Here is a 24,372-nt window from a genome sequence, read left to right as displayed (position 1 = left end):
CCTACTAGATGGGCATATATCTAACATTTAGAATCCGTATTTGACTGATGTTTGTTGGTCTCCTTCCGGCATGGAAGATTTCTGAAACTCACTGCTGTGGTATCTAAATTCATACATGAGAATTTCAGAATTGTGTGATATTTAATTCAAGGACCCCTCTTTCTTACTCTTCCCCAGGTAAGCAACTTAGATAATGGAGATGAATTTCAGAGGGAAAGACAGACATAGTAGGGATGTACACAAACTGAATGATCCTGCTCAAGAAACACCTTTAAATAGTGACAAATTAAAAAAGGAAAATGGGAAGGTCACCACCCTTGGAGGGGTTGAAGGGGATGGGGTTTAATGCCATGAACATGTGGGATGAAAGCAGGAATGGGACTTATTTATTTGTACCTTGTTTACAGGCACTACTCTCAGGACACTGTTTTACTCTCTCTCCCTTTCTTTCTTCTGTCCTCCTCTCATGTTCGCAGGTTCTCTGGCAGTCAGCACTGTGGACATATACACTGTGCATACCAGTACAGAGAACATTACCACTGCCTTGACCCAGAGTGCAACTACCAGGTAAAAGAGGGGTAAAAAGTTATCAGCACAGCTATGTGAATGTAAAGGGGTACAGCCTAGGGCAGATGTGTGCCCTCCTCTGCTTTCCTCCCTCATGCACACACATGCATCTTCACTTTTCCACTCTGAAAGAGGGCAAGGTATATTTTGAATGTACTAAAACCCAATTTTGTTTCCATTTAACCCATCCTAATGCCATTTAGCCAAACCCAGACCACTGTAACAAAGAGCAGATTATAGAGCAGCTCAAGTCAGTGGGAACTACTCCAGATTTACATCAGACAAACCAAGAGAATAAATTCTGCTGTGTTACAAATTGTGCCTGAAACTAGGGAATGCTGATCTGTTAGTCTGTCTCTTTCCCTCCTGCTGCCCGGGTGACATTGTAGCAGCAGTATCTGCAACAAAACACCCAATAAGACCAGCAGCAGCCTGGGATTTGTGGGGAAAGCGTGGGGGCAGGAGCATGTGCGATGCTGTAATTACTGGGAGAATTGCCAGGGTAGCGACGTCAAGCCAGCCGAGTCACGTGCTGTGTTTGTTTACCCTCTTCCCAGGTCTGTGAGTTTGACACTGCCATTTCTGTGGTCAGGCTGCGGGTGTGTAAGGGGGAATCCCAGAGTTTGCCTCCACTGTGCATCAGGCACAACTTCAGCCCTACCCCAGGAGGCCTTTGGGTCTCAAAGGAATGAGTCTGACCACAGCATAGGAAGTTGATCTGGATCTGCTGAGCTTGGCTGTGGGTTTCTATTGATCAAAGGAGAGTTTGTCTCTGGGATGCATGTAGTGGTCCTCCTAGCCCACCATTTGGTAATTGAGATGAGTCAGTCCCAACTGTGACATGGATATCTCTGCACCAGAAAGAGAGAAAAACAAAGGATGGAAAGACAGAAAAACCTATTATTATGATTGGCCTCATGATTATTTCGTAAGGAGTCTGGAAGCTGCTTGCAAAGGAGCTGTCTGGTCTCGCAGGGAATAAGGATTTAGACTGCTTTTTAAAATGCAAATTATTTTATGGCTGAGATATATTTTAGAATAAGTAACGCTCTGTAATAAGTGGGCACAAATTAACGATGATTGGCAATAGCAATCCTGTATGTACGCCCTGGGAAATCATACCTCCAGCCTCCAAGGGATTCCTGTTGAAATCTATATCTGTATATTCCCGTGCCAATACCAACAAGATTGATCAGGATTGATATTATAGGAGGAAAGAGTGGAAGTGATAATCATTTGTTTCCTATGAGGGAGACTAGAAAAGTTGTTAAACATTAGAATACAGGCCTTTTCAATTATGCCTCAAAATAAATGGATATTGATTTCTTTTAAAAAAATCAGATTTACTTTCCCACCTTCACTGTTAAATATTGATGTCTGTGGGAAATAGAAATGAAAAGCTTCATTTTAAAGGCACTTAGCCAGCTCTGACAGTGGGGTACCCCTTCATTACTTCAAGCAGGCAGAGGATGAAAAGGATATTCTGGTCATACAGATTTAGCTCTGAGCTCTACTATCATCTTTTTCTATGACTGGAAGAAAGTTCTGTGTCCCTGTTTTCCTAATAGAGCCATCCTACCTTGTCAGGGAGGCAGAAGACTTTCAGTAGGAAGATAATATAAAAGAGCAGAGTGTTTTTCCCAATTTCTAGTCTGACATGAATGTGGCAGCCAGTATCTTGTTAACCACTACCGTGAGTGATTTGGAAGCTTGGATTACTCTCTTGTAGGCTGTTTAGTTCACTGGTTTGCTTTCTAACTATAGCAGTTCTTGAGATAGTAGCAGCTAAAATTATGTTAGAAGAATTGCAGTCTTAAAGCTGCAGGGAGTGTATTCTGGACATCGCCCCAGTGTCATGTTTACTCTACAACTTTTCATGTGTATATACTTTCCCTTTACCAAGAAGATACATGCACACAATTCCTCTTTAATCTGACTCTCCTGGGGTGATTACTGCTGAGCTTTAAACTCCTGGTACCATGAGTTTATTAACAACAACAAAAAACCCACCCTGCCCCCAGGATTACTCACCCACTCCCATCACGTGTGTCTCACTGTCTGTCTCTGTATCTCTCCAGAGATTCACTAGTAAACAGGATGTGATTCGGCATTACAACATGCACAAGAAACGTGATAATTCCCTCCAGCACGGCTTCATGCGCTTCAGCCCCTTGGATGACTGTAGCGTGTACTATCATGGCTGCCACCTGAATGGGAAAAGCACACACTACCACTGCATGCAGGTAACAGCTCGACTGGGGGACAGATGGTAGCCCACGAGGCATGTGAAGAGCCATTGTTTGAGCTGTGTCTCTTTTGGGGTGGACTGAAACGATTCTTGAGTTCAGGCAGCCCAACTCTTCCTCGTTTAGAAAGCTGAGGGGCTGTCGTGAGGCAGAGGTGACATTCACAGCCTCTCTTGCTCACTTCTGATTCAGGTACCTCTTTGTGGAGTCTCTGCCCTGTCCTCACTGCACTTGCCCTGCCAAGTGTTGGGAAGGGTGAAGGGAAGCACCATTCTCTGGTTTTAGAAGCCTTGTGCATGCAGTGAGGCAAAGCAGGTCTCAGGGATTTCTCACAATCTTGGACTTCACTTGTTCAAACAAGTCCTGTTCTCTGAGATGCAGGGACCTCTCTGCGATGCCACTGCACTGCCTCAAAATCTGATCTGTCACTCCCTTGAAATCAGACTTGTGACACATCTGCCCTTGAACATTGGGTTATTTTTCTCCATAATCAATTTCTAAAGTAACTAAACTTTAATGTCACATCTCTAGACTTAACCCCTCCCCGATTCTCCATCTCCTTCACCAGTGGTGCTTGTCTGTGGTGTAGGCTGGGAGTTTTGTTTCAGGAGCCAGCCAGGCTTCAACAGCAGCGTAACCAGAGTTGGAGTTGCTGCATAGATGTGACTGTGACGCCTACATTGTTTTTAGACACAGACACACCAGATTGTTTGGGTCTTACCCTGATCATTCTTCAGATTAGAGGTTTTGATACATACTTGTTTCATTAGAAATGTGGCCTAAACCATTGCCATGAGAACGTGCTGTAGTTACAAACAGAATAATCAGTGAATGCTTCTCTGTTCTGAAAACTCAGGTCTCACTTCTTGCCCTATCCCAACAGTTTAAGACCCCAGTTAAAGTCACAAGGCCTTAATCACATGCTTAAATGCTTTGCAGGGATAGACTTCAGCATATGTTTAACTTGAAGTCAGGTAAGCTTTCTGAAGTCAATGGAGCTTAAGCACATTCTTAAATGTTAGGCATGCACTCAAGTATTGTCCTGAATAGGGGTTGGTTTAGGCATGTGCTTATTACAACATCTGATAAATTGGGAACTTCATGTGACTTTCTGTCGAGGACATTTTCTGTTATGCTTCCATAATATTGATTGTTTAGTTTCTTCACTTGACCAGGATGGGATTTGTTTAATTTATTTTTTTTTGTAGAGTATGAGGTGTGTTTCACAGCTTTAAGTCACTCCGAGTTTGAATAGAGACCCTCGTTTACACAACTATATATGGGTAATTCCATCCTGTGCCCACTGTCTTCCAGGAAAATAATGCCCATGTAAGCAGTGTCTTACAGGAAAGGTGTCTGAATATAAACTCCCAATTAAAGAAAATACTGCTTAAATGGCAGAATTTGTGCCATCCATCTCAGGGTTGTTTTTTTCTTTATGTCCATAATTGGTGTGGATAAAATTCAGTTAGTTGTTTATATAAACTGACATTTTTTTAGGCTTTAGCACCAAGAGCTGCATTGCAAATTATTCCTAAGGAGGTTTTTGTTTAATTCTTTTTTTTAATGCTGTGCAGGGTCTGTCTTTTTTCAAGGTGTCAGTGCAGAGAGAGAGAGGCTCTTTTATATTGGAAATAGCTGGAGATCCTTTTTATTTTTTTTTTTCCTGAGTATTTGTCATGGGTTTTGTTACTGCCTGTTTGAATCAACCTGGGCTGAACTAAGAGGTGGTGTTTTCGTTCTCTTCACTTCTGAGATGGTGCAGGCATTGGCACACGTTGTGCTAGAGAAGAAAAGAAAAAAAAAAAAAATCCTCCCTCAGCAGGGCTGAGGACGTTTTCAGATTCCAGTGTTTTTTTACTCAATATGGCAAAGTTGCCCGCTTTACCCAGAGGAAGGCAGGTTTTCAGCATTCCGTCCTCGTCACACCATTCCCATTTGCTGCACGAATTCAAAAGTATTGAAGTGGTAGTCTTGAACACTGACAGGGAAAAAAAGTCACCAGTTTACTAAAATCAGCTGAACATAGGGTTTATGCTTTGCTAGAATGAAACCCGTATATTACAAGCTCAAAAGATTGGCCTCATGTTGCAGCACCCTGCCTTACCTCCCAGAAGGACTAAAGAGGTAAATAACTCATTCCCACTCAGTTTTGTGTTCCCCAAATAGATGAAAGCCCTACTTAGTTCTGTGTTGCTCCAAGATAACAAAAAGTAATGGCATCTGTCAGTGTTCTTTTCTCCTTAAGAGCAGGAACCCTGCTTACTGCCTCCCTAAGCAGGCATGATTATCTGTAGCTGGTCTTTTATCCTTTTGCATCCTACCCATTTTTTCTTACTGTTTCATGCCCAGAGAGTTGTTTGGTTGGGTTTTTTTAGTTTTTTTTTTCACAACTGCTCTATCAGTCTTTAGATTGGGAATTTAAGTGATGACTTAATACTCCTAGGAGAAGTGCACAAGTGGAACTATTAAATGTATGTGTGCTGCTCGTGTGTTTATTATTGCTGGTAATAATGGTAGGCTGTTAAAACGCTGTGCTGATGACTCCCTGTTTTGGCCTGGGGTAGGTGGGTTGTAACAAGGTCTATACAAGCACCTCTGATGTGATGACCCATGAGAACTTTCACAAGAAGAACACGCAGCTCATCAACGATGGGTTTCAGCGGTTCCGTGCCACGGAGGACTGCGGCACCGTGGAGTGCCAGTTCTACGGGCAGAAAACCACTCACTTTCACTGCAGGTGAGACAGCAGGGAAGGGGAGGAATCCTGCCTCAGAGTTGCATTGTCTATTTGCCGCCTCCTGCCAAGTCATAAATTGAGGAGTATATGCAGGGACTTGATTTTCCCTGCTGTCACCTTCTCAGTACTGCTCTTGAGAGAACTTACGCTCCAGGGCAGATGTGATTTCCGGGATCTTGCCACAGACCACTCTCAAGACAGGAGTGTAATCTGAGGTGATCTGGGGAAAGGGTACCCACTAGAAAATACATCCTAGAATCATTTAGGAAAGAGATCCCAGTGCTCTTCAGAGTTTGGCAGAAGTAGGCCATTAACATATTGCTAATGGCACTTCCATGCTAGAGTTCTCTCCAGCCAGCAGTCAGCCAGCTCATCCCTTTCAGGGCCAGACTCTGCCTTCTGTACACAAATGCTCCTCTACTGATTTCTCATGCTCTCAGGAAGAGTAGGAAACCACAGTTTGTACCTTAGCACCCTTTAGGTGCTCTTTCGATTGGAACTTTTAGTGTTGGTTGCCTCCATCCCCATGTTACCGTGGCTGTTCCTCAGAGTGGAGTGAGCTTCCCAGCTCTCTCACATGGCAGCATTTTTGCTTGCCTTGGTGTCACAAGTTAATCCGCATAAAGCTCCTCAGCCCCTTTGCAGCCAGGGCCATTGTCTCATGCTGGCCCCGTCCTTATCCCAGAGGGAGGCAGGTGACAGCAGTTGGGTTGTGCTCCTAGCCCACACAGCCAACCACCCTCTCCTCCTCGATGCCCTTGCAGGCGACCTGGGTGTACATTCACCTTCAAGAACAAGTGTGACATTGAGAAGCACAAGAGCTACCACATCAAAGATGATGCCTATGCCAAGGACGGCTTCAAGAAGTTCTACAAGTATGAGGAATGCAAGTATGAGGGCTGTGTCTACAGCAAGGCCACCAACCACTTCCACTGCATAAGGGCAGGCTGTGGCTTCACCTTTACCTCCACCAGCCAGATGACCTCCCATAAACGCAAACATGAGCGCCGGCACATCCGGAGCTCAGGAGTGCTGGGCCTGCCCGCCTCTCTCCTGGGGTCCAAGGATAATGAGCAAGAGGAGTCCAGTAACGATGACCTTATTGACTTCTCTGCTATGAGCTCGAAGAACTCCAGCCTGAGTGCCTCCCCCACCAGTCAACAGTCTTCCGTTTCTCTCATAGTCCCAGCTGCACCCTCCTCTGCTGCTGAGCTTGCTTCCTCACAGGCCAGCAAGTCTGCCAACAGCATGACACCAGCCACCAAGATCTCTGGCCTGCTCTCCCAGGCTCTTCCCAGCAATATACCCTTGGCCCTGGCACTCTCCAACTCAGCACTTCCTGGAACAGCTGGATCCTTCTTCCCCATCATCCCCAGTCGGGTCTCCACACCACTTCCCGCCAGCTCAGCTAATCTGATGACTGCTGGTTCTTCTGGCACCAATCCAACATCGTCTGCCCCTACGGATTCCTCATCCCAGGCTATTTCAGGATCTGGTGAGCCAGCAGCTACTTCTTCTCCAGCTCCAGCAGCATCTATAATGGAAAGGATCTCTGCTAGCAAGGGATTAATCTCTCCTATGATGGCCAGGCTGGCAGCAGCTGCACTCAAACCCTCTGTGGCACTTGAAGCAGGTGAGTTACCCTCATCAGTTGTGCTAGTGGTGGGAGGAAGAGCAGTGCCTGATGACTTGGAGAGGAGTGAATGAGAAGCCACCCAGTTGTCCATGGGACTGGAGGTGGGGAGGAGGTAGTAAAGGAACATAAATGGGAGAATAAATTTGGTCGTGTCCAGTTAACCCTTGAAGAGGGCAGTCTGGGCATGGTTTACTGTGGAGCCTGGCTATACCCTCATGGCCAGAAGAGAGGCAGGAAACACAGCTTTTGCCCACAAATGGTGCAGGTTCTTGCCAGATCTGAAGGAAGAGTGTGGCCATGTGTATTGCCTAGTTTGCTGTAGGCTGAAAAGAGAGAGGCACTGTATTAAAAATGGAAATGAAGAAAAAGCTTGGCCAATACTTGGCAGGCCATGCAGCAGCCTAAGGCCTCTTCTGCAGACTGTATCAAGTTTTGGCTGGGTGGTGTTGATCCTGTGGCTCATTGCCAGTTGTTTTTCTGATCTGGAGGGTTGGTTCTGTGCTGCCGCTTTGTTGTCCCAGCTGTGCGTTGGGAGATAGTGTTGGTACAGTCCACAAACTGGACCTTTCTCCTGTTCTTGCAAGCTGTGCTCCTCTGTCCCTGCAGCTCCCTGAGCTGCGAGGGGCAGCAGCAGTGTGAGAGGGGTAGAACATGGGTCTGAGAAGTCCCCTGGGGCAGCCCGGAGCCCTTCCTGCCACCACCTGCACCTGGGGCAGGTCGTTGCCTGTGCCCAGCCCTGCCCACAGAGACGTGGGGCTCCCTCGAGAGCGCAGGGTACTCCCACAATCTCCTGCTGAACGTGGGCAGCTCGTGGTGGGCAGCGTGGAGCTGTGGGGGGGAGGCCCTGCCCGGCAGCACCCCGTGGCGTTGGGCAGCCCCGCAGCCTCCTTCCCGGGCCTGGGGGAGCTGCTGGCCCCTGGGGGGGTGCGTGCTGCCCATGTTCCCTTCCACCCAGGAGCAAACGAGGGAGTAGGACGAAGTGATCTGATTAAAGAGGGAGGGGAACTTTCACATACTTTTAAAATTATTATTTGAAAAATTGTTTCCTAAAGCAGAGAAAGGTCATTGAGGGAACTATTTTCCTTTATTTTTTAATAAAATGCCACTTGCTGTCTGAGAAGCAGCTCGCTGTCAGCTGTACTGCCGGAGGGTAAATTAATATTTTAGTCACTTGGGGATTGTGGAAAAAAGCTCTGCAGACATGTTCCTGTCAGCAACTTTTTTTCCCTCCTTTTTTCTTTGCTGTTCTTCCTAATTTTTTTCTTTAATTTAGTTCTCCCACTTTCCCCCTTTCCTCTTTTTTCCTCTTCCTTTAATTTGAATCATTCTCTCACGGGCTCAGCACTAAACCTCCTCCCAAACAAGAAGGATTTCTCTATTTTGTGGGGACAACGTGGTGGCGGTGGCGAGAGGTCGCGCAGTTTGAACCAGGCCCATTGGCTGTCACCTTCGATAGCCCCGGCAGGGCAGATGCTCCTGCTGGGCAGGCGCAGTGGCGGGCCACCACTGTCGCTACGGCAACGCTGGGATTGGGGACGAGGAAGGGGGCTTGACTAGCAGTCGAAAGCTGCCACATTGCCTCAGCATTAACAGAGTCTTTAATAAACGCTTAAGAGGCAGCCCCGCAAATTAGTTATGACAGTTTGTGCAGAGAATCAGGTCTCCCCCACGCTCCTTCCGCCCTTCTCCTTTAAAGGGCCCATAGCCTGGACAACTTTGACATAATTTTGCAATAATTATCACTTGAAGAATTTCCACGCTGGAGTGGACGTCAGAACCCATCATGTCAGCTTGGCAATAAACGCTGACCAGCAATCCCAGCACGTCCCTCCCCCCACACTTTTTCTTTGCTTTTACCATTTATGCACTGTTGCTAGTGATTTAAGGTACTTATTTGCCGTTGTAACCTCTTTTTAGACCTACGCTTTTAATTTAATTTTTGCATTTGATTTTGGTGTCTTTCTCAAGCAGGGAATGGACAACCAGCAGCTCCCGGACGGTTCAATCCAGTTCAGGTGAAGCAGGAACCTGTGGAGGCCATGGGATCGTCATCTGCCACCAGTCAGGACTCCTTGCAGGAGCACAGCTTGGACCTGAGCGTCAAGGATCACGGGTGAGAGAAGTGCACAGGCAGGCACACTTAGCTCTTTCCAGCAGCAAGCTCTGAGAAGTTTCTGTACCTGTAATGAGAGGACAGAACATGCTGATGAAAGGCAATTTCACAGTGGCTGAGTTAGATGCCCCCAAACTGGAGGCAGGGAGTCTCTCTCTACTCCCCCTCAAGCATGTGTCCTCCAGATAGTTTTTTGGGCTCACAAGCACCTACTGACTCTTTGACAAGAGCTTCACCTCTTGTACTCCCCTCTGGGAAATAAGCCACTGGCAAAGCTCCTTCTTTGACTTAGATATTCCTGCTGTTGTCATCAAGAGCTGGTTGAAGGCTGCTCCAGTGCCACACTTCAGCACACTTCTAGCAGGAGCATTTGCACTGATGTAATAGGGCACTGAACCAGGGCTAAGAGAGGCACCTTCCAGAGAAATTGGACGCACAAACCAGCTGGGTGTCAGGCTGGCTCTGGTCCGGGTCTGGCATGTGCTAATTTATAGTTACAATGATGAATCTTTGCACTTGTGCAGATGGGAATGCACCTATCTCAAAGCATGTGTCCCACTTGTCCAGCATCTCTACTGAGAATAGGAGTGTTTGGCGGTTGTCCTGCGTGGAAAAACTGCAGAGGAGCTGATACTGGGGCTAAGTGAGCCTGCTCCACTTTGACCTTTGTATACATTCCTTTCCATACTTTAAACAAGGCTCAGTTTGGGACCCCAGCACTCGTAGTCTACTGCGGCCATTACGGATGCATGTGAAACACCAGGGCTGCCTTTCAGCCCGCCTGCCTGTGGCCGTGAGGGTTGCTGCCTTCCCTGCTACCAAGGGCACCCGTGGCCCTGGCAGTACGGGTCTCCCAGCAGCATCCCCTCTGCTTTTGTGGCTATTTCTGAAAGTTCTAGCAGGATGAAGGAGTAAAATATGGGATGGGTTGTGAGTCAGCTAGTAAGTGTGATGGTCTGGAAACTGGAGGAAGAGGTCTGGACTATATAATAGCTGACAGAACTAAATTCTGCAGACTTGGGACTCTCTTTCTCTCCATCTTGGCTATCACAAGTGAAAGAGTTTGGCCTGCCCAAGGGAGGGTGGGCATCATTCTCTTCCTCCGGATGTAGCAGGTGAGGAGTGAGGCAGCTTGAAGGGAGAAGGATTAATCTCAGTGCTCACAGTCCCTGTGCACATCTTAACTAAACCCTGTTGGTTTGTGTGTTCCAGTAATGAATCAAATGGCCACACAGTCTCAGCAAATTCATCTCTTTTATCCTCGCTTATGAATAAGGTAAGAGCCATCCATCAAACGCCTTTCATTCCCCCCACCAAGAGAAATTAAAGCTGCGATGGCGGGGAGGGGGGGAAGAGATGCGTTTGTTTTTTAATGTTTTGCCTCTAATAAGATGAGTTTGTACCATTTAAATTTTGAGACCATTTTTCATCGGGTATAATTTCAGAGCCACTGCTTACGAATTAATTTAATGAACTGGCTGAAGAAATATATTGCAGCCTCTGACACCTTTTTTTTTTTCATCCTTTCTAGACAGAGGAGGGCTCCAAAAGATATTTTTTTTTTTTCTCCATTTTTATTTCCAGAACCTGGCAACTTCTCTCTCTCTTTTTATAGTTACTCATTTTGTTTATTTACTTAAAAACATTTTCTTTCATTGGGGGAGGGGGAGGATAATCATCTCTTTTTATGAAAGAGAAGAAAAAAATTAGAAGTTTTGAGCTAAAATAATCAATTTCTGTCTATCTGGTGTGAGTAATGGTGTCCAACAGAGCCCCCTTTACCATGTTCTAGAATATTTATTTTAGATAATGCACAGTTTCTTTTTCCTTACTTTTTTCTTTAAATTATACATCATCTCAAATATATATTTCCCTTTCACATGATAAATTCTACTGTACCAAGATTAATTTCGCTGTTGTATACAACTGCAGTAGAGATCAGGGCAGCCTTTGAGCCATGCTTTAATATTCTACTGTGTGATAGGTTTTACAGGCATAACTATTGCCATCCCCTTGGCTCTGGGCGTTACATGCATCAAGGCCATATAACCCTCAAGAGAGGGCAAAGTGACTTTGCCTAGTAATCTCTCGCCTCCTTTCTCATTTCATCACTCTTTTCTCTGTGTTGTTTAATTTCTGCCTCTATCCTTATGCCACTTTTCTTCTCCACTGGCTTTCTGTTACACTGGGGTTTTGATGTTCCCTTTTAAACCTAATTTCTTATTTGTTCTTGTGTATTGTCCCTTTAGTGATTCCAAATATGCAGCTCTTTCTCTAGTGAGTAAATCTGTTTAGTAAGTCTGCTGTCTGGGGTCCTGAGTCATTCTGAACGCCCCAGCTCAGGGAAATTGAAAATATCCAGGAGAATATGAGATTTAAACATTTGCTTAGAAATAAGCATTTGTTTTTGTGCAGCCCTGCGTAAGATTCTTTACGTTGTGCAAAATAGGTGTAGCACGGGTATAAAATATGAGTTCTTCAGGTTGTTCCGTTTTTAAAGAAGGAATGGGATTAAGCAATGACATAAACTAGCAAAGACTAGAGCCCACTGATTTGAAGGAGCCTGTTCCATGACTAAGGATAGCTGAATCAAGCTCAGTGTGCTCAGGAACACATCACGCCTGCTTCTTTCCTCTTGCTGCACACAATTTCTGTTCATGGAGGAATCCTTCATTATTTGTCTAGGAAGAAGAGCCCTTCAGAAACAGAATGTCCAGCAAACACCAGTGGAAAAAGACGACCTGAATTTCTGGCTCCAGTCATAAAGACTTGCAGTCTCCACATAGCAGCAGGGGCTTTACCTTCAGGGGGCATTAAGAAAGCCTCAAATAGCCAGGGTTCCTGTAGCGTGCTGCAGTTTATTTAGGGGGCTGTCAGGCTTAATTAACTGATATTTATAAAGGGCTACAAGATCCTCAAGTGGGTGGAGTTTATAATGCAAGTATTGGGCCCAATCCTGCATTTTATTCATGCTGTGAAATTTCACTATTGTTACAAAGCAAGAAAGAATCTGGGAAATTGTGCATTTATTCTCTAAAAAAATTTGTTCTCTAAGCACTCTCGAGTAACTTCTTTTTTCTATCCTGCACATCATACACCTGGACCTCTAAACCTTCTCTGTGTAGAATCTATTTGAAGTATTTCAGACAATGCAAATTGTGAGTCAAAGTCCTGCTTTGTGGAGAATACGTCCATTTAGTACAGAAAGTGACAGGATTTCTTTATTTAAATTAGTAAGAATTTTCCATGAATTTAAGCAGAGACAGAATTTTTCCCCAGTTGAATCAGATTTCCCCCCTCCCACCCCCAAACATACCTGATAGTCACTTCAAAGAAGGAGACATCCTTGTGACTGGGATGAGGTGATTCTAAACAAACTAGAGCTTACCAGTTTTATCACTAGGTCTGTCCTAAGAGACCAACATTTTGTAGGTGCTATACAGAGCTATTAAGGTTTAAGCCTGTGCACCTTTTCCATACTCAGATAGGGCATGTCTCTCTTCACCTCAGTTTCCCTATGTATAAAATAGACACGATGCTTCATTACTTTGCACAAAAGCCATGAATATTAGATGGGCACCTGAGTACTTTGTGATAGTTGGGTGGAGGCTGCAGAAGAGTGAGGTGTTAAGTTTTGCCAATGCAGTTGAGGCAGCCTGTGCAGACTTCTTGTCTTCTCTCTTGATCTTTGAAGACACGGCCTTCTGTGGGACAGTCCTGAGAACAGACTGGCAGTGCCCAGGGCTGTGTGCTGGGCTTGATGCAGTGTCTATGTTCTTGTTCCAGATGTCCAAGACCAGTGCCAGCCTTGGCAACCTGCTCAACATTAAGGCAGAAGGAGATGGCAGCCAGGCTGGGGCTGGAGAGCCAACACAGTACTTGGGCAAGGCAGTGAAGGCACTTGTCCAGGAGAAGCTCTCTGAGCCGTGGAAGATGTACCTGCGCCGGTAAGGAGAGCATGGAACTGGGGATAGAGGAAAGGGAAAATTATTTCCTTTGCAAAGCGTCTGGCTAATTAGTTCACACTTGAATTCAGCGTTCTCTTGAATTTAAAGGCCTAAATCTGTGGTATGCTGATCACCTTCTGGTCCCGGTTAGCCACAGTAGGTGTTAATGTCCTGTAAGAAATATCTGTTCACATAGAGTTACTTTGCAAAAGGATTTTGAGAACCAACTACGAGGACAGATCTTCACATAGTCCTGTTCGCCTAGACTGCATCTGAGGCTCCTCTTTATGTCCCCAGTCTGCAAGTCCAGGGACGGGCTGCAGCTTGCTCTTAGCACTGAACTTCTGTAGTTACTACGAACAGATCACAGAAGCCTTAAAATGCTTGCTGTGGCACTTCCTCTGATCACAGGAGTAGGCCACTGAAACAAAATAAGGAGTATAAGGGGTATGGGAACGGGGATGGTTTCTCCTGGTTTTGTTGTAGACAAGAAGGCTCGAAAGGAAAATGGAACCGATACAAAACTCACCCACACACAGACACATGCACATACATGCCCGGACAGACACAGTCTTTTAGCATACACAGATACACCCAGGCAGACACATACAGGTTTGTGCTCTGACACAAGACAGTTGCCTACAAATGCCTGTGGACACTTTGTAAATCACAGACTTTAATGGAGAAGACTAGAAAGTCTCCTAGTCCATCTGCCCCTGGCCAGTGTGAGATCCTTCCCTGTAGCCCATTTGCATTTTGTCCAGCCTAGTCGTAATTATGCCAAGCAGTGTGGCTATTTTCTTGTCTGTGGGAGCATTATTCTACCACATAATACGTTTCACTGTCATGATTTTTTTCATGGTGTGCTGCCTGAATTTCCCTTTTTGTAATTTTGTTGCAGTTCTCCTGCTTATATCCCCTTGAACCACAGCAGATAATTCCTCTCTGCAGTCGGAGTTCACTCCCTTCAGATAGTCACAGACTTTTAGCATACCATTTAACCAAGCTTATTTACTTCCTTTAGTCTGGCATTGTAAATTAGTCCCTTCAGCCTGCTGATCGTGTTGCTGTTGTCGTTCTTGCTGCTTCCTGAATGGGTGCAGAACTGGGCTGCCATTCCTGTATCACCACACAGGCTTTCTGCCCCCATCCATGCAGCTCACAATTGTGCTACCTTGTTTGCATCTGCACTGCATAATGTATATGTATCGTGTTTACCATCCGCTGTTACACAGCATTGCTTTTAATGTTGCTCTCAAGAGTCCCTTATGTATAAAAATACCCCCCCCACGCCCCAGATGTATTAGATGTATGTTTCCAAATACAACTGTGTTCTGAACCTTTTCCCTTGTCTTCCAAGGCCTCTCTGTGTTATTTTTCTCCTCTTGCACTGGTGTTGCCAACCTCCTCCCAGTTTAGTATCTTCTGTGAATTTCATTAACACGCTGTTTACTCCTTCTCCGAGATTACTAATGAAGATGTTAAATAAGCTCAGACCTAACCAAAGTCATCCTTGCAGCATTCACAAGATACCTCCTCCCAGCTCAATATGTTGCTGTTTGTCATTAGCCTTTGTTTACGGTCCTTCAGCCAGTTTTCAATCCATGAGGTAGCATTCACATCCAGGCCAATTTGAATTAATTCTAAGTGTATACGAGACTGTATCAAAATGCTTTACTAAAATCCAAATATATTGCATCCCTTCATCCACTAATTTTGTAATTCTATCAAAAAAAGCAATTAAATTTGTCTGGCAAGATTTATTCTTTATAATCCTGATGCTGTTTATTGCTCATGGTTCCTTTATCCTCTAGATGTTTAATGATTTTCTCCTCCCTCTTAATATTTGTTCCATTACTTTAGTGGAAGGAGAAGTTAAGACTAGAGGTATGATAATTGCCAAAGATCACTTGCCTTTTTTTGCCCTGAAAGAATCAGTACCTAGATTATTTTTTAAATTTTTTTTTTCCAATTTCCCAGTACCTCCCTCTTCTCTATGGCTTAACAAATAGCAAATAGTAACGCAGTCAGTTTGTGAGTTAATTTCCATTGCACTTCAGGACATACATCATCCAAACTGGCTGATCTGTGCATATGTATATTTTCCAACCAGTCCCTTTATCTGCTCTTGTAGAACGTCTTCATTTTATCCCTAATTGTCTGCTTTGTCTTAAGTTTTCCTATCCAAAGCAAATTTTCTAAGGCAGCCATTTTTGACTCATCACCTCCCATTTTTATTGGACCTTCATTCTAAGTACAATACCTCATGTCCCTGCTACAACCACCCCTTTAGTTGCTGTAACTTGTTTTCTTATCTCTTACCACACCTTTACTTTCCTTCATGTTCTCCCTTCAAGCCTTGACTGCATGTATTCTATATCCACTGACCTTCCTTCTCCAATACAAGTTGTTTTTCTTTTTCCTTTACCCTCAAATTGTTCAGAGGTCCCTCCTGGGACCACACAGGCTGCTGTTTGTTTCTCGCTTTCCTGCTCATCAGAGCAATTGTAGTTTGTTGTATCTTAATTATGCAAGATTCCCCTGTTAAGTTTCAAATCCTTCCTGCCAGTGTTTTTTACTTGATTTCTAGATTCCCTGTGATTCTGGAGTTTCCTGAAATCACATGTATTTGTGCTACTCTTATTAAGTCCAGAGAATCTCAGCAGTGGATGAGCAGTGAAATCATGCTTAGTTGTTTTTGCCCTCCTGACCGTTTCCTCCAAGATGACAGCAGGAATATCTTAGACAACAGCTTTTGCTGTGGTTTTTGCATTGCAGCGTTGTTTCTTCTGTACTTCAGGGATTGTGCTCTTCAGTATTTATGCATATACTAGGCTGTAACTGCTGTATAGGCAATACTTTGTCTCTTCCATCTATGTGACTCTCTGTTGTTTCAGGGTGGGGGCAAGGCAGATTCTGGATCTAGAACCACTGTTGTTTCTTCCCTTGTGCTACTCCCAGTAAACTGAAAAAGAAAAACCTGTAATGTTTCAGCAGTGTCCTCTTGGTCTGGATTGCCTTTATTTACTAACCTTTGATCGTTCCTCAGAGCCTTGGCTTTTGTACATAGATGCTCAAGAACACTAACGAATTTCATCTTTTGTATTTTGCTCCCACTAAAAGTGAATGGGAGTTTCTCAGTCAAGTTCAGTTGGAGAGAAACTAGGCTCTTGTTCTGCATGTTCAGATCTATATAACGGGCAATAATCAAGCAACAATGCCAGCAGTGCTATTTGTGCAGCAGGGACAGTGATGTTAGAAAATGGAATGCTAGTAGAGTTGAAAACCAAAGAAAATATGTCTGTTCCAACACTGCTTCCCTTCTGGGGCCTTCTATAAGATGCCTGCTTGTCTGCTTTGGCCAGGTTTGGTACCAAGGATTTCTGTGATGCGCAGTGCGACTTTCTCCATAAGGTGCATTTCCATTGTGTCGTGGAGGAATGCGGTGCCCTCTTCAGCACCCTGGATGGAGCCATCAAACACGCCAAGTAAGTAGGAGAGTCTTGGGAAACCTGAGAAAACTCTACAACACGCATGCTGCAGGACAAGAGGGATCTTGCTGAGTAATTGTTCAGGAGCAGGAACGTGGGTGGTCCTGAGAGCAGCAATTTGGGCAGCCACATGCTTCCTGTGTAACTGTGCTCAGCTAAAATTTTTGCAGAACTCTAGGTCCTCTTTAACTTTGTTTCACAGTAAATGCACTCAACTTGTGAAAAAGTTGGCAAGGCTGAGAACTGGACATTTGTGGGTTTCCATAGCCTACTTGACAGACAGTGTGTTCAAGGAGACCCATATTGCTCACAGCACCATACAAAGAAATAAGAAAATATGGGAGAGGGTCCTGTAAACCCAACCATTGTCACCGGATACAGACTTTTTGTGGAGTGGACAGCTCCCCATCACTGCGGTGTAGAAAGCATTTTATTGTTCTTTGTCTTGTTATGACAAGTCTCTTTTAACAAGTTTTCCCTAGCCCTTAGTTTATATGGTTTTGTTGAAGAGGTTCACACCATCGGGATAAGGATCTTGAAATGAAGCAGTCAAACTGTCCAGCCCAAGAGCAACTTTTTTCTCACCTTGCTGTGTTCTTATATTGTAAACCCTTTGTCATTTCACATCATCTGGAAAGAAGCAGACAGCCCAGAGTCTGGTAGCCAGAACTGATAATATGGCCTGTATTACAGAGGCTGTACACCGTGCTCGGAACTCTCGGTGACTGTTGGGTGAAGAATGACTTTAAGATACACTCCCACTGTTACAGTGAGGGGACTAGCAAAGGAAGGGTGCGATATTGGAAATTTTCCCTGTTGCAGATTTCTACAGAGCATAATCTGCAGTTCCAAGTATCTTCTAAAGGCAATGGAAGATTTGCCCAAGTGAAGAATGAATAAGGCCTTCAGCAGCTGGCCCTGTGGCTGATTCTGAGGGGGTTTAAAGGGAAGGAGGTGTTGCAAATTTTAAGATGGAAAGATCTGTTAGCACAGGTGGTCTCTGGCGTTGCCTAGTTCCCTGAGGTTCACCACACTCCAGCCACAGGAGACTGCCCCCATCAGCACATTGGTCTTACCGACTGCAGCGATTCTCATGTCTCTCCAATGTCAAACACATTTTTGCACCTTTCTGTCTCCACCCCTCTTAATGAATTCCCTTCTCTTCACAGTCAGTCTAGGAGGCCCCTAAATCTTTCCACAAAGTTTGCAGAACCCCTTTTAGGATTTAACCTCAGCTAATTTGTTTGCAGACTCCCGCCGTGTTCTTGTTAATGTTTAATCACGTTCTATGCAGTGGTCAAGCACTCAGGTCTGAATTACGCTGTCTTTTGCAGTTTTCACTTCCGAACTGAGGGTGGAACTGTGAAAAGTAACTCTGAGTCTCCCTTTTCAACCACTACGGAGAATAAGGCTTCACTGGCCCCTTCATCACCATCTGCTGCTTCTGTCACCATGGCAAGTGCTCCTGCCCTCGACGTGCCCACTCCAAGTCCAGCTACTGTGCCCTCTGCCCCCACACTGCTAGCTTGGAAGCAACTGGCTTCAACTATACCCCAGATGCCTCAGATCCCAGCATCAGTGCCTAACCTGGCAACTTCACCCTTGGCAACGACTTCCCTGGAGAACGCCAAGCCTCAGGTCAAACCCGGATTTCTCCAGTTCCAGGAGAAGTAAGTTACAGAGGCTGCCTGCCTCCTTATGTCCTCTCTAGCTGTAGTACTATATCACTCTTCACCCACTGAAATATCTTCTGTCTAGAAAGAACTCTGGGCTTTATCTCACAGAAAATTTACTTCTATAAACTCTAGAAAATACCTTCAATTATCCCACGAAAAAACCAGGATTTTCAAGTACATCTGGGAGCACTTTTAGGTATGAGTGTTTAGAGGAGAAATAAACTTGCTGACATATCACTGAAGCCTTTTTTATACCTCCTGAGAGGTGTACAGAAATACATGCATCTTTGCAATATTTTTGACCCAGAAAGCTACAGAGGTGGCAGAGCATCTTTAAAGTCTTTAGCATGACACATGATTAGGCCACCTCCAGATCTTGCTGCAAGTCTGAGCCTTACCATGAGTTTCTGTAGTTGGGCAAAAATCAGTGGGCTCAGAGTGCTCAGTCCTGCACAGGTGAGGTGTTACTGCAGCAAAGTACACAGCACTAAGAGTAGATGTTTACAGATTGCTGAAAAGGAAGCTTGCTGGATTTCTCTTGGATTTGTCCTCAGTAAGCTCTTCCTAGGAATGCCCTTTGTAACTCAGTGTAATACAGCTGAATCTTTTTTTTTCAGTGAAGAAGACTGGGGGTCAGATAGTGGAAGGGGCACAAGTGCTTGGACTCTGCCTTACCAGGAATGGGTGTCAGCAGCTCAAGGAACAGGGAGCAATACTCCCTCACTTCAGATTTGTCAAAGTTTTGCTGTCCTGGCTGAACTTCTGTACGAGTGTAATAAGTCCCCTTAAATTCAGTGCCTCTATTTTCGTAGTGTTAGTTTACGAAGTAATTCATAAGAAAGGTGTCTGGCAGGAGGTAACATACCTTGCTGAACTTCTTTTAAAACACAGTGTTGCTGTGATATTGGTGGCACAGAAATTCTGTGGTTTACAGGAGGACACAGGAGTCCAGGATCAGGTCAGGCATTACAGCTTAGTCATTCAGGCTGGTGGAGTATCAGTCTCTGGGTCGTATATTGACAGTCATTTTTCTGCTTTCAAAGAAGTGTATTAATTCTTTTTCACATATCTGAGTAGGTATCATTGGGTACAGTGCTTGGGATCCAAGAGATCAGTGTTCAGCTACCTCCCATCTGACCTGTTGTGCAGCCAGAAATCCATGGAATGGGTTGGGGGAGTAAGGTACCAAAACCACTGAGCTGATTAAACAGGCCACTGCTGATTTTGTCTAATCAGGGGAAGCCCTGGCATCTTGCAGTGTGCATGCCCAAGATTTTCATTTCAGTTATACAAAATTGAGATGGGAGAAACTATCTGAATCCACTAAGGTAAGTACAGACAGAAAGAGAGAAACAGCATCTATCCAGATCTTGAGAGAGCTTTAAATTGGAAGCGTGGCCCTCAAAGACTACAGAACCCACCATGCCTTGCTGTATTTTAATAATCTTAATCAAGAAAGTGCACTAGCTTGGTGGAATTGCAGTAGTGTTGCCAGCATCAATTTTACTGAAGAGGAAGGTGGCTATGGGAAATCTGTAGGCCATGTTTGGAACAGAGGCTTCAGCTGAGCTCCCCTTGAATTAAATTTTGGCAAAGGAACAAATGTGTGAAATGAGTGAAGGTGATGATTGGGTTTTGGATGTATTCCAGTGATCCCTGCCTGGCAACGGACTGCAAGTACGCCAACAAATTCCACTTCCACTGTCTCTTTGGGAACTGCAAGTATGTGTGCAAAACCTCTGGCAAAGCAGAATCCCACTGCCTGGACCACATCAACCCCAACAATAATTTGGTGAATGTGCGAGACCAGTTTGCTTACTATTCGCTGCAGTGTCTCTGTCCGAACCAGGTAAGAGCAACTCAAAAGCAGTGTTGTAGCCAGAAGATATGTGCAGGAGAAGAATGAGAAGGAGCAAGTAGATTACCCAGTAGGAAGTGAGGCTGAGTGGTTCATTCCTGGTCCAAGTACAGAACCATAGACCATCAATTACATGGTCTACCAAAAGGTCCGGCTTCCATCAAATTAAAAATGTGTTTCTTTGGCTTGGTCAGGTAGACAAGGCAGCTAGAATGATCTAAAGAGACATGAGATTAAATAAAACAAAAATCTATGATGAATATCAGGGAAAGTCTGATATTATATTTGGGATATTTCAATGTAGAATAGTGCAGTACAAAATGGATGTGCTCTAGAGTATCAGCTCAGGCCCCTCTCTCGTGTCGCAGAGGGACAGTGTGAGTAGTAGGCAGAGGAGAGTGCATTTGGTTGAGATATGCTTAAAGCAACTTGCCTGTTTGCTCCTCTCTAGCACTGTGAATTCAGGATGCGAGGGCATTACCACTGTCTTCGTCCTGGCTGCTACTTTGTGACTAACATCACCACCAAGCTGCCCTGGCATGTGAAAAAACATGAGAAGGCAGAGAGAAGGGCAGCCAATGGCTTCAAGTATTTTACCAAGCGAGAAGAATGTGGCAGACTAGGTGAGTTTTCTTCTCTTTCCCCCCATCACCTTTCCCATGTCTGGGCTAAGAATGCCATGAGTTAAAGCCAGTGAGTTATGCTTAAAATGTATTTGGTCATTAAATCACTAAACAAGAAGTGGAACAAAATAGAAATCAGATCCTGATCTGCCTGAGCTGAAGCATGTTTTCCCAAAAGAGAGACCCATGTTAAATGGCTAGAAAATGTAATACAGAGGATTTTATATATATATATTTGTCTGGAGATACAGATTCCCCTTTGTTTTTCCCTTTTATCTAATTATCAAGGCCTTTGTTTTTTTTCTGTACTTTGTTGTCTTTTGGGCCTACTGCTTGTGTTGGGTGGAGTTTAAGGTTGCTCTTAGAAGCAGAAAAAAAAAGCATAGGGGCAGTGCCTTCTGTGAAAGTCTTCCTGTACCAAGGAAGTTGCTGCTTTGCCTGATCCCAGCCAGCTTCAAATGAAACTTTTATTGTGCCGTTGCCAGTGCGGCACATGGAAAGCCAAAGGGCACATAACTGGAGAAGAGCGTTGAATAAACTGCTCCCTTCTCCCCCAGAACCATTCTCCACAGCCACTGGTGAGCACTCTTTGTGCCAGCCTCCTGCCAGAGCACGGCCCAAGGGAACACCTGAGATGTGGCACAGCCTCAGACTGTGGCTTGCCCACTTGCCAAAACTATTAGCAGCGCTGCAGCAGTTATTAAATGTAAGTGCCTCTAGTGTAAAGCTGGTAAAACAAACGCCCAACAACAGGAAGTAGAATGCGTTCCCAGGGAGGTCTCTAGAGCTGAAATCCATGGCTCTGAACTGGGGGGAATCCCTAAAGACAGCTCCAGCAGAGCTCTGTCTCGAACTGCCTGGATTCTTTTAACCCTCCGAGTTGCGTTTTGCCGTAACAATATCACAGGCTCAGTCTTCCCTACCACTCCTGGTTGGAACAAAGGCTGAAACAAAACAGGGTTCAGAATAACATTTCCGGGTGCTGTTCTCTCACACTGCAGGGAAACAGCCACAGTAACCAGAAGCAAACTTTTCAGGTTTGAATATGTGAAGAATTTATACCCAAATGGTGGCTTGTTTGTGGTAACCAGGGTAATGAGTGTCAACACGCCACAACCAGTACTTACCTAGGTCTCATTTACACATGTCAGTAGATTCAGCAGTTGCTGTTATTTACTCAACTTTAGGTGTTTTAGGTGATAGCAGGGGCTAGACAAAGCAGGACAATGATATATGACACCAGCCTACACGGATGCCCTAGCAACAGGCGAGCCTTCACCTGCCCTTTGCTGATACCGTTCAGTCCCGCCAGCACTGTTTGTTCTCCCTCCCAAAGAACAGCACAGCACGGTGGGGAGGGCAGGTGAGGTGGGGCTGTGGGCGAGCGCAATACCTAAACAAACACAAGCTTGGCGTGCACATAAAACGCTATCTGGGAGCTAAAGATGGGCTGGGTGATTTAGGAGCAGTTTGGCAGCCAGGCATCTGCAGGCTGTGCCTGTGCCAGGAGTGTTTATTTTGGGGAGCGATGGGGTACATGCATCCAGCAGCATGTACATACGCCTGTAGGTTGGGCTTGCCGTGCAGTAAACACATGTTTAGCCAGCACTCTGTGTTTGCCTGGGTAGATACAGGCAGCATGAGGGGATGGTGTAGCTGGATGTGTTTGTGTAGGTGTATACGGTTATACCAACGTGTAAATGCACGTCTGCTTCTCTGTACGTGCTTTTTCTGTTGTGTAGGTATCTATAGCAGGTGCAGAAAGCACTGGTCTGCTTTAAGGGCTGTGAATGTTTCTGAACAAACATGTACAATAGATGATTTTATTTTATATGTGTGTTTGTGCGTGTGTAAATACATACACGTGTGTATGCATGGGGAGAGGGGGAGAGAGATGAAAAATCCATGTGTACATAAAGGTGGATGGGTGTAGATAGATAGATAGGTAAAACTGAGCCTGTCTGTACCTCTGTATATAAGGGTATGGCCAAGGGATGATGGAGAACAGACAGAACCTGATTATTGATATAGCTGTGATTTAACTATAACAAAGCATTTTTTATCAGCTATAGAACATAGCTGTTTAAAATTGTCCATTAAGGAGAGACACAAACTCCCAGCATGCATGGCACTATCCACGAGGAGCAAAATATGTCAAGTGCTGTATGCCAGAACCCATATAAATTGCTTGTTGGTTAGTAGCTGCCCCCGTTATACAACAAATTTGGAGTGGCAATAAACACTTCCTGGCTCGTTTCTATCTGACCAGAAAGCATACACTGTCCAGAGCTAGAGCTTTTAAGAGACTGCTTTTTTGAGAGCACAGTCAAAGGAAAAAAGAGAAAAAGAAACTTTTCATTTTTAAGCTAATTATGAGCATGTATTTTTGATTATAATTTCTATGATACATTTACATGTCTTCGTTTTGGTTGCTTTGTAAAGGAAAAGGCACTTGCTAGGACTGGAGAGCATTAGGCTACTAGATGTGATGGCCACGTTCCTTTCTTTATAACAAAACAAAGAGGGATGGGACATGGCCTCAAGTTGCGCCAGGGAAAGTTCAGACTAGATATTAGGAAGCATTTCTTTCCAGAAGGGGTTGTTGGGCGTTGGAATGGGCTGCCCAGGGAGGTGGTGGAGTCCCCATCCCTGGAGGTGTTCAAGAGTAGGGTCGATGTAGAGCTTAAGGATATGCTGTAGGTGGGAACTGTGCTAGGAGAACGGTTGGACTAGATGATCTCCAGGGTCCTTTCCAACCTAGATGATTCTGTGATTCTGTGGTGTGCAGCTCAGGCTCACTTCTTACATCTGTGTACACTGTAATCCTCTCTTGCAGTTGCTCAGCAGGCAAAAGCTCATGTTTTTTTTTCATTCAGGACTGATCCTGAAGAACCTGTGACTACTGATAACCTTAAATCCACCAGAAATGCATGTAGCAGCAGCCTTGTCCCATCTCCACATCATCTTCCCTACAGTCCCCTTCCCTCTTGGTACCTTTCATGTGCTACATACAATGGTTTGTGTCTGTAGGTTGCAAATACAACCAGGTGAACAGCCACTTCCACTGCATTCGAGAGGGCTGCCAGTTCTCCTTCCTGCTCAAGCACCAAATGACATCCCACGCCAGAAAGCACATGAGAAGGATGCTGGGGAAGAACTTTGATCGTGTTCCTACTCAGGTGACTCATTGGTTATTTAAGCTGTAGATTCACATGTAGTGTTGGTCCCGTCGGTTGCTTGGCTGCAGAACTGCTTTAGTGCCAAGACATTTGCACCCAAACTCTTAAGGATAAAACTCAGCACTGGGGGATGCACGTGGGATATGGGAGTTCACCCAAGGTTGGACTTCCACAGTATGAGGAAAAATGAAGAAGCATAGACATCAAAGCATTACTGAGTGTAAACAGCTTTTTGTTGTGAATTACGGAGAAAAAAAATGTATGGAGGATAACACTAAAAATACTCATATTTACAA

General features: G+C 44.8%; 1 protein-coding gene across 13 annotated transcripts in view; it reads left to right on the top strand.

Annotated features, from left to right (window-relative positions):
- Window positions 1-24,372, top strand: part of CASZ1 (castor zinc finger 1) — a 211,133-nt gene that overhangs the window by 173,780 nt on the left and 12,981 nt on the right. For 12 of the 13 annotated variants that reach the window (XM_074925165.1, XM_074925163.1, XM_074925161.1 and 9 more), the window contains 12 exons: window positions 477-567; window positions 2,646-2,810; window positions 5,381-5,553; window positions 6,318-7,186; window positions 9,158-9,302; window positions 10,515-10,578; window positions 13,089-13,249; window positions 16,615-16,737; window positions 18,075-18,410; window positions 20,067-20,265; window positions 20,726-20,897; window positions 23,928-24,076. In XM_074925165.1, the coding sequence (XP_074781266.1) occupies window positions 477-567; window positions 2,646-2,810; window positions 5,381-5,553; window positions 6,318-7,186; window positions 9,158-9,302; window positions 10,515-10,578; window positions 13,089-13,249; window positions 16,615-16,737; window positions 18,075-18,410; window positions 20,067-20,265; window positions 20,726-20,897; window positions 23,928-24,076 (2,647 nt within the window). The remainder of the gene's footprint in view (window positions 1-476; window positions 568-2,645; window positions 2,811-5,380; window positions 5,554-6,317; window positions 7,187-9,157; window positions 9,303-10,514; window positions 10,579-13,088; window positions 13,250-16,614; window positions 16,738-18,074; window positions 18,411-20,066; window positions 20,266-20,725; window positions 20,898-23,927; window positions 24,077-24,372) is intronic. The other variant, XM_074925154.1, reaches the window with a different exon arrangement.

The sequence above is a fragment of the Athene noctua genome, chromosome 22 (genome assembly GCF_965140245.1).
Source record: "Athene noctua chromosome 22, bAthNoc1.hap1.1, whole genome shotgun sequence".
Classification (NCBI taxonomy): Eukaryota; Metazoa; Chordata; class Aves; order Strigiformes; family Strigidae; genus Athene; species Athene noctua.
The sequence above is the reverse complement of the archived record's forward strand: the minus strand, read 5'-3'. Positions and strand labels throughout refer to the sequence as shown.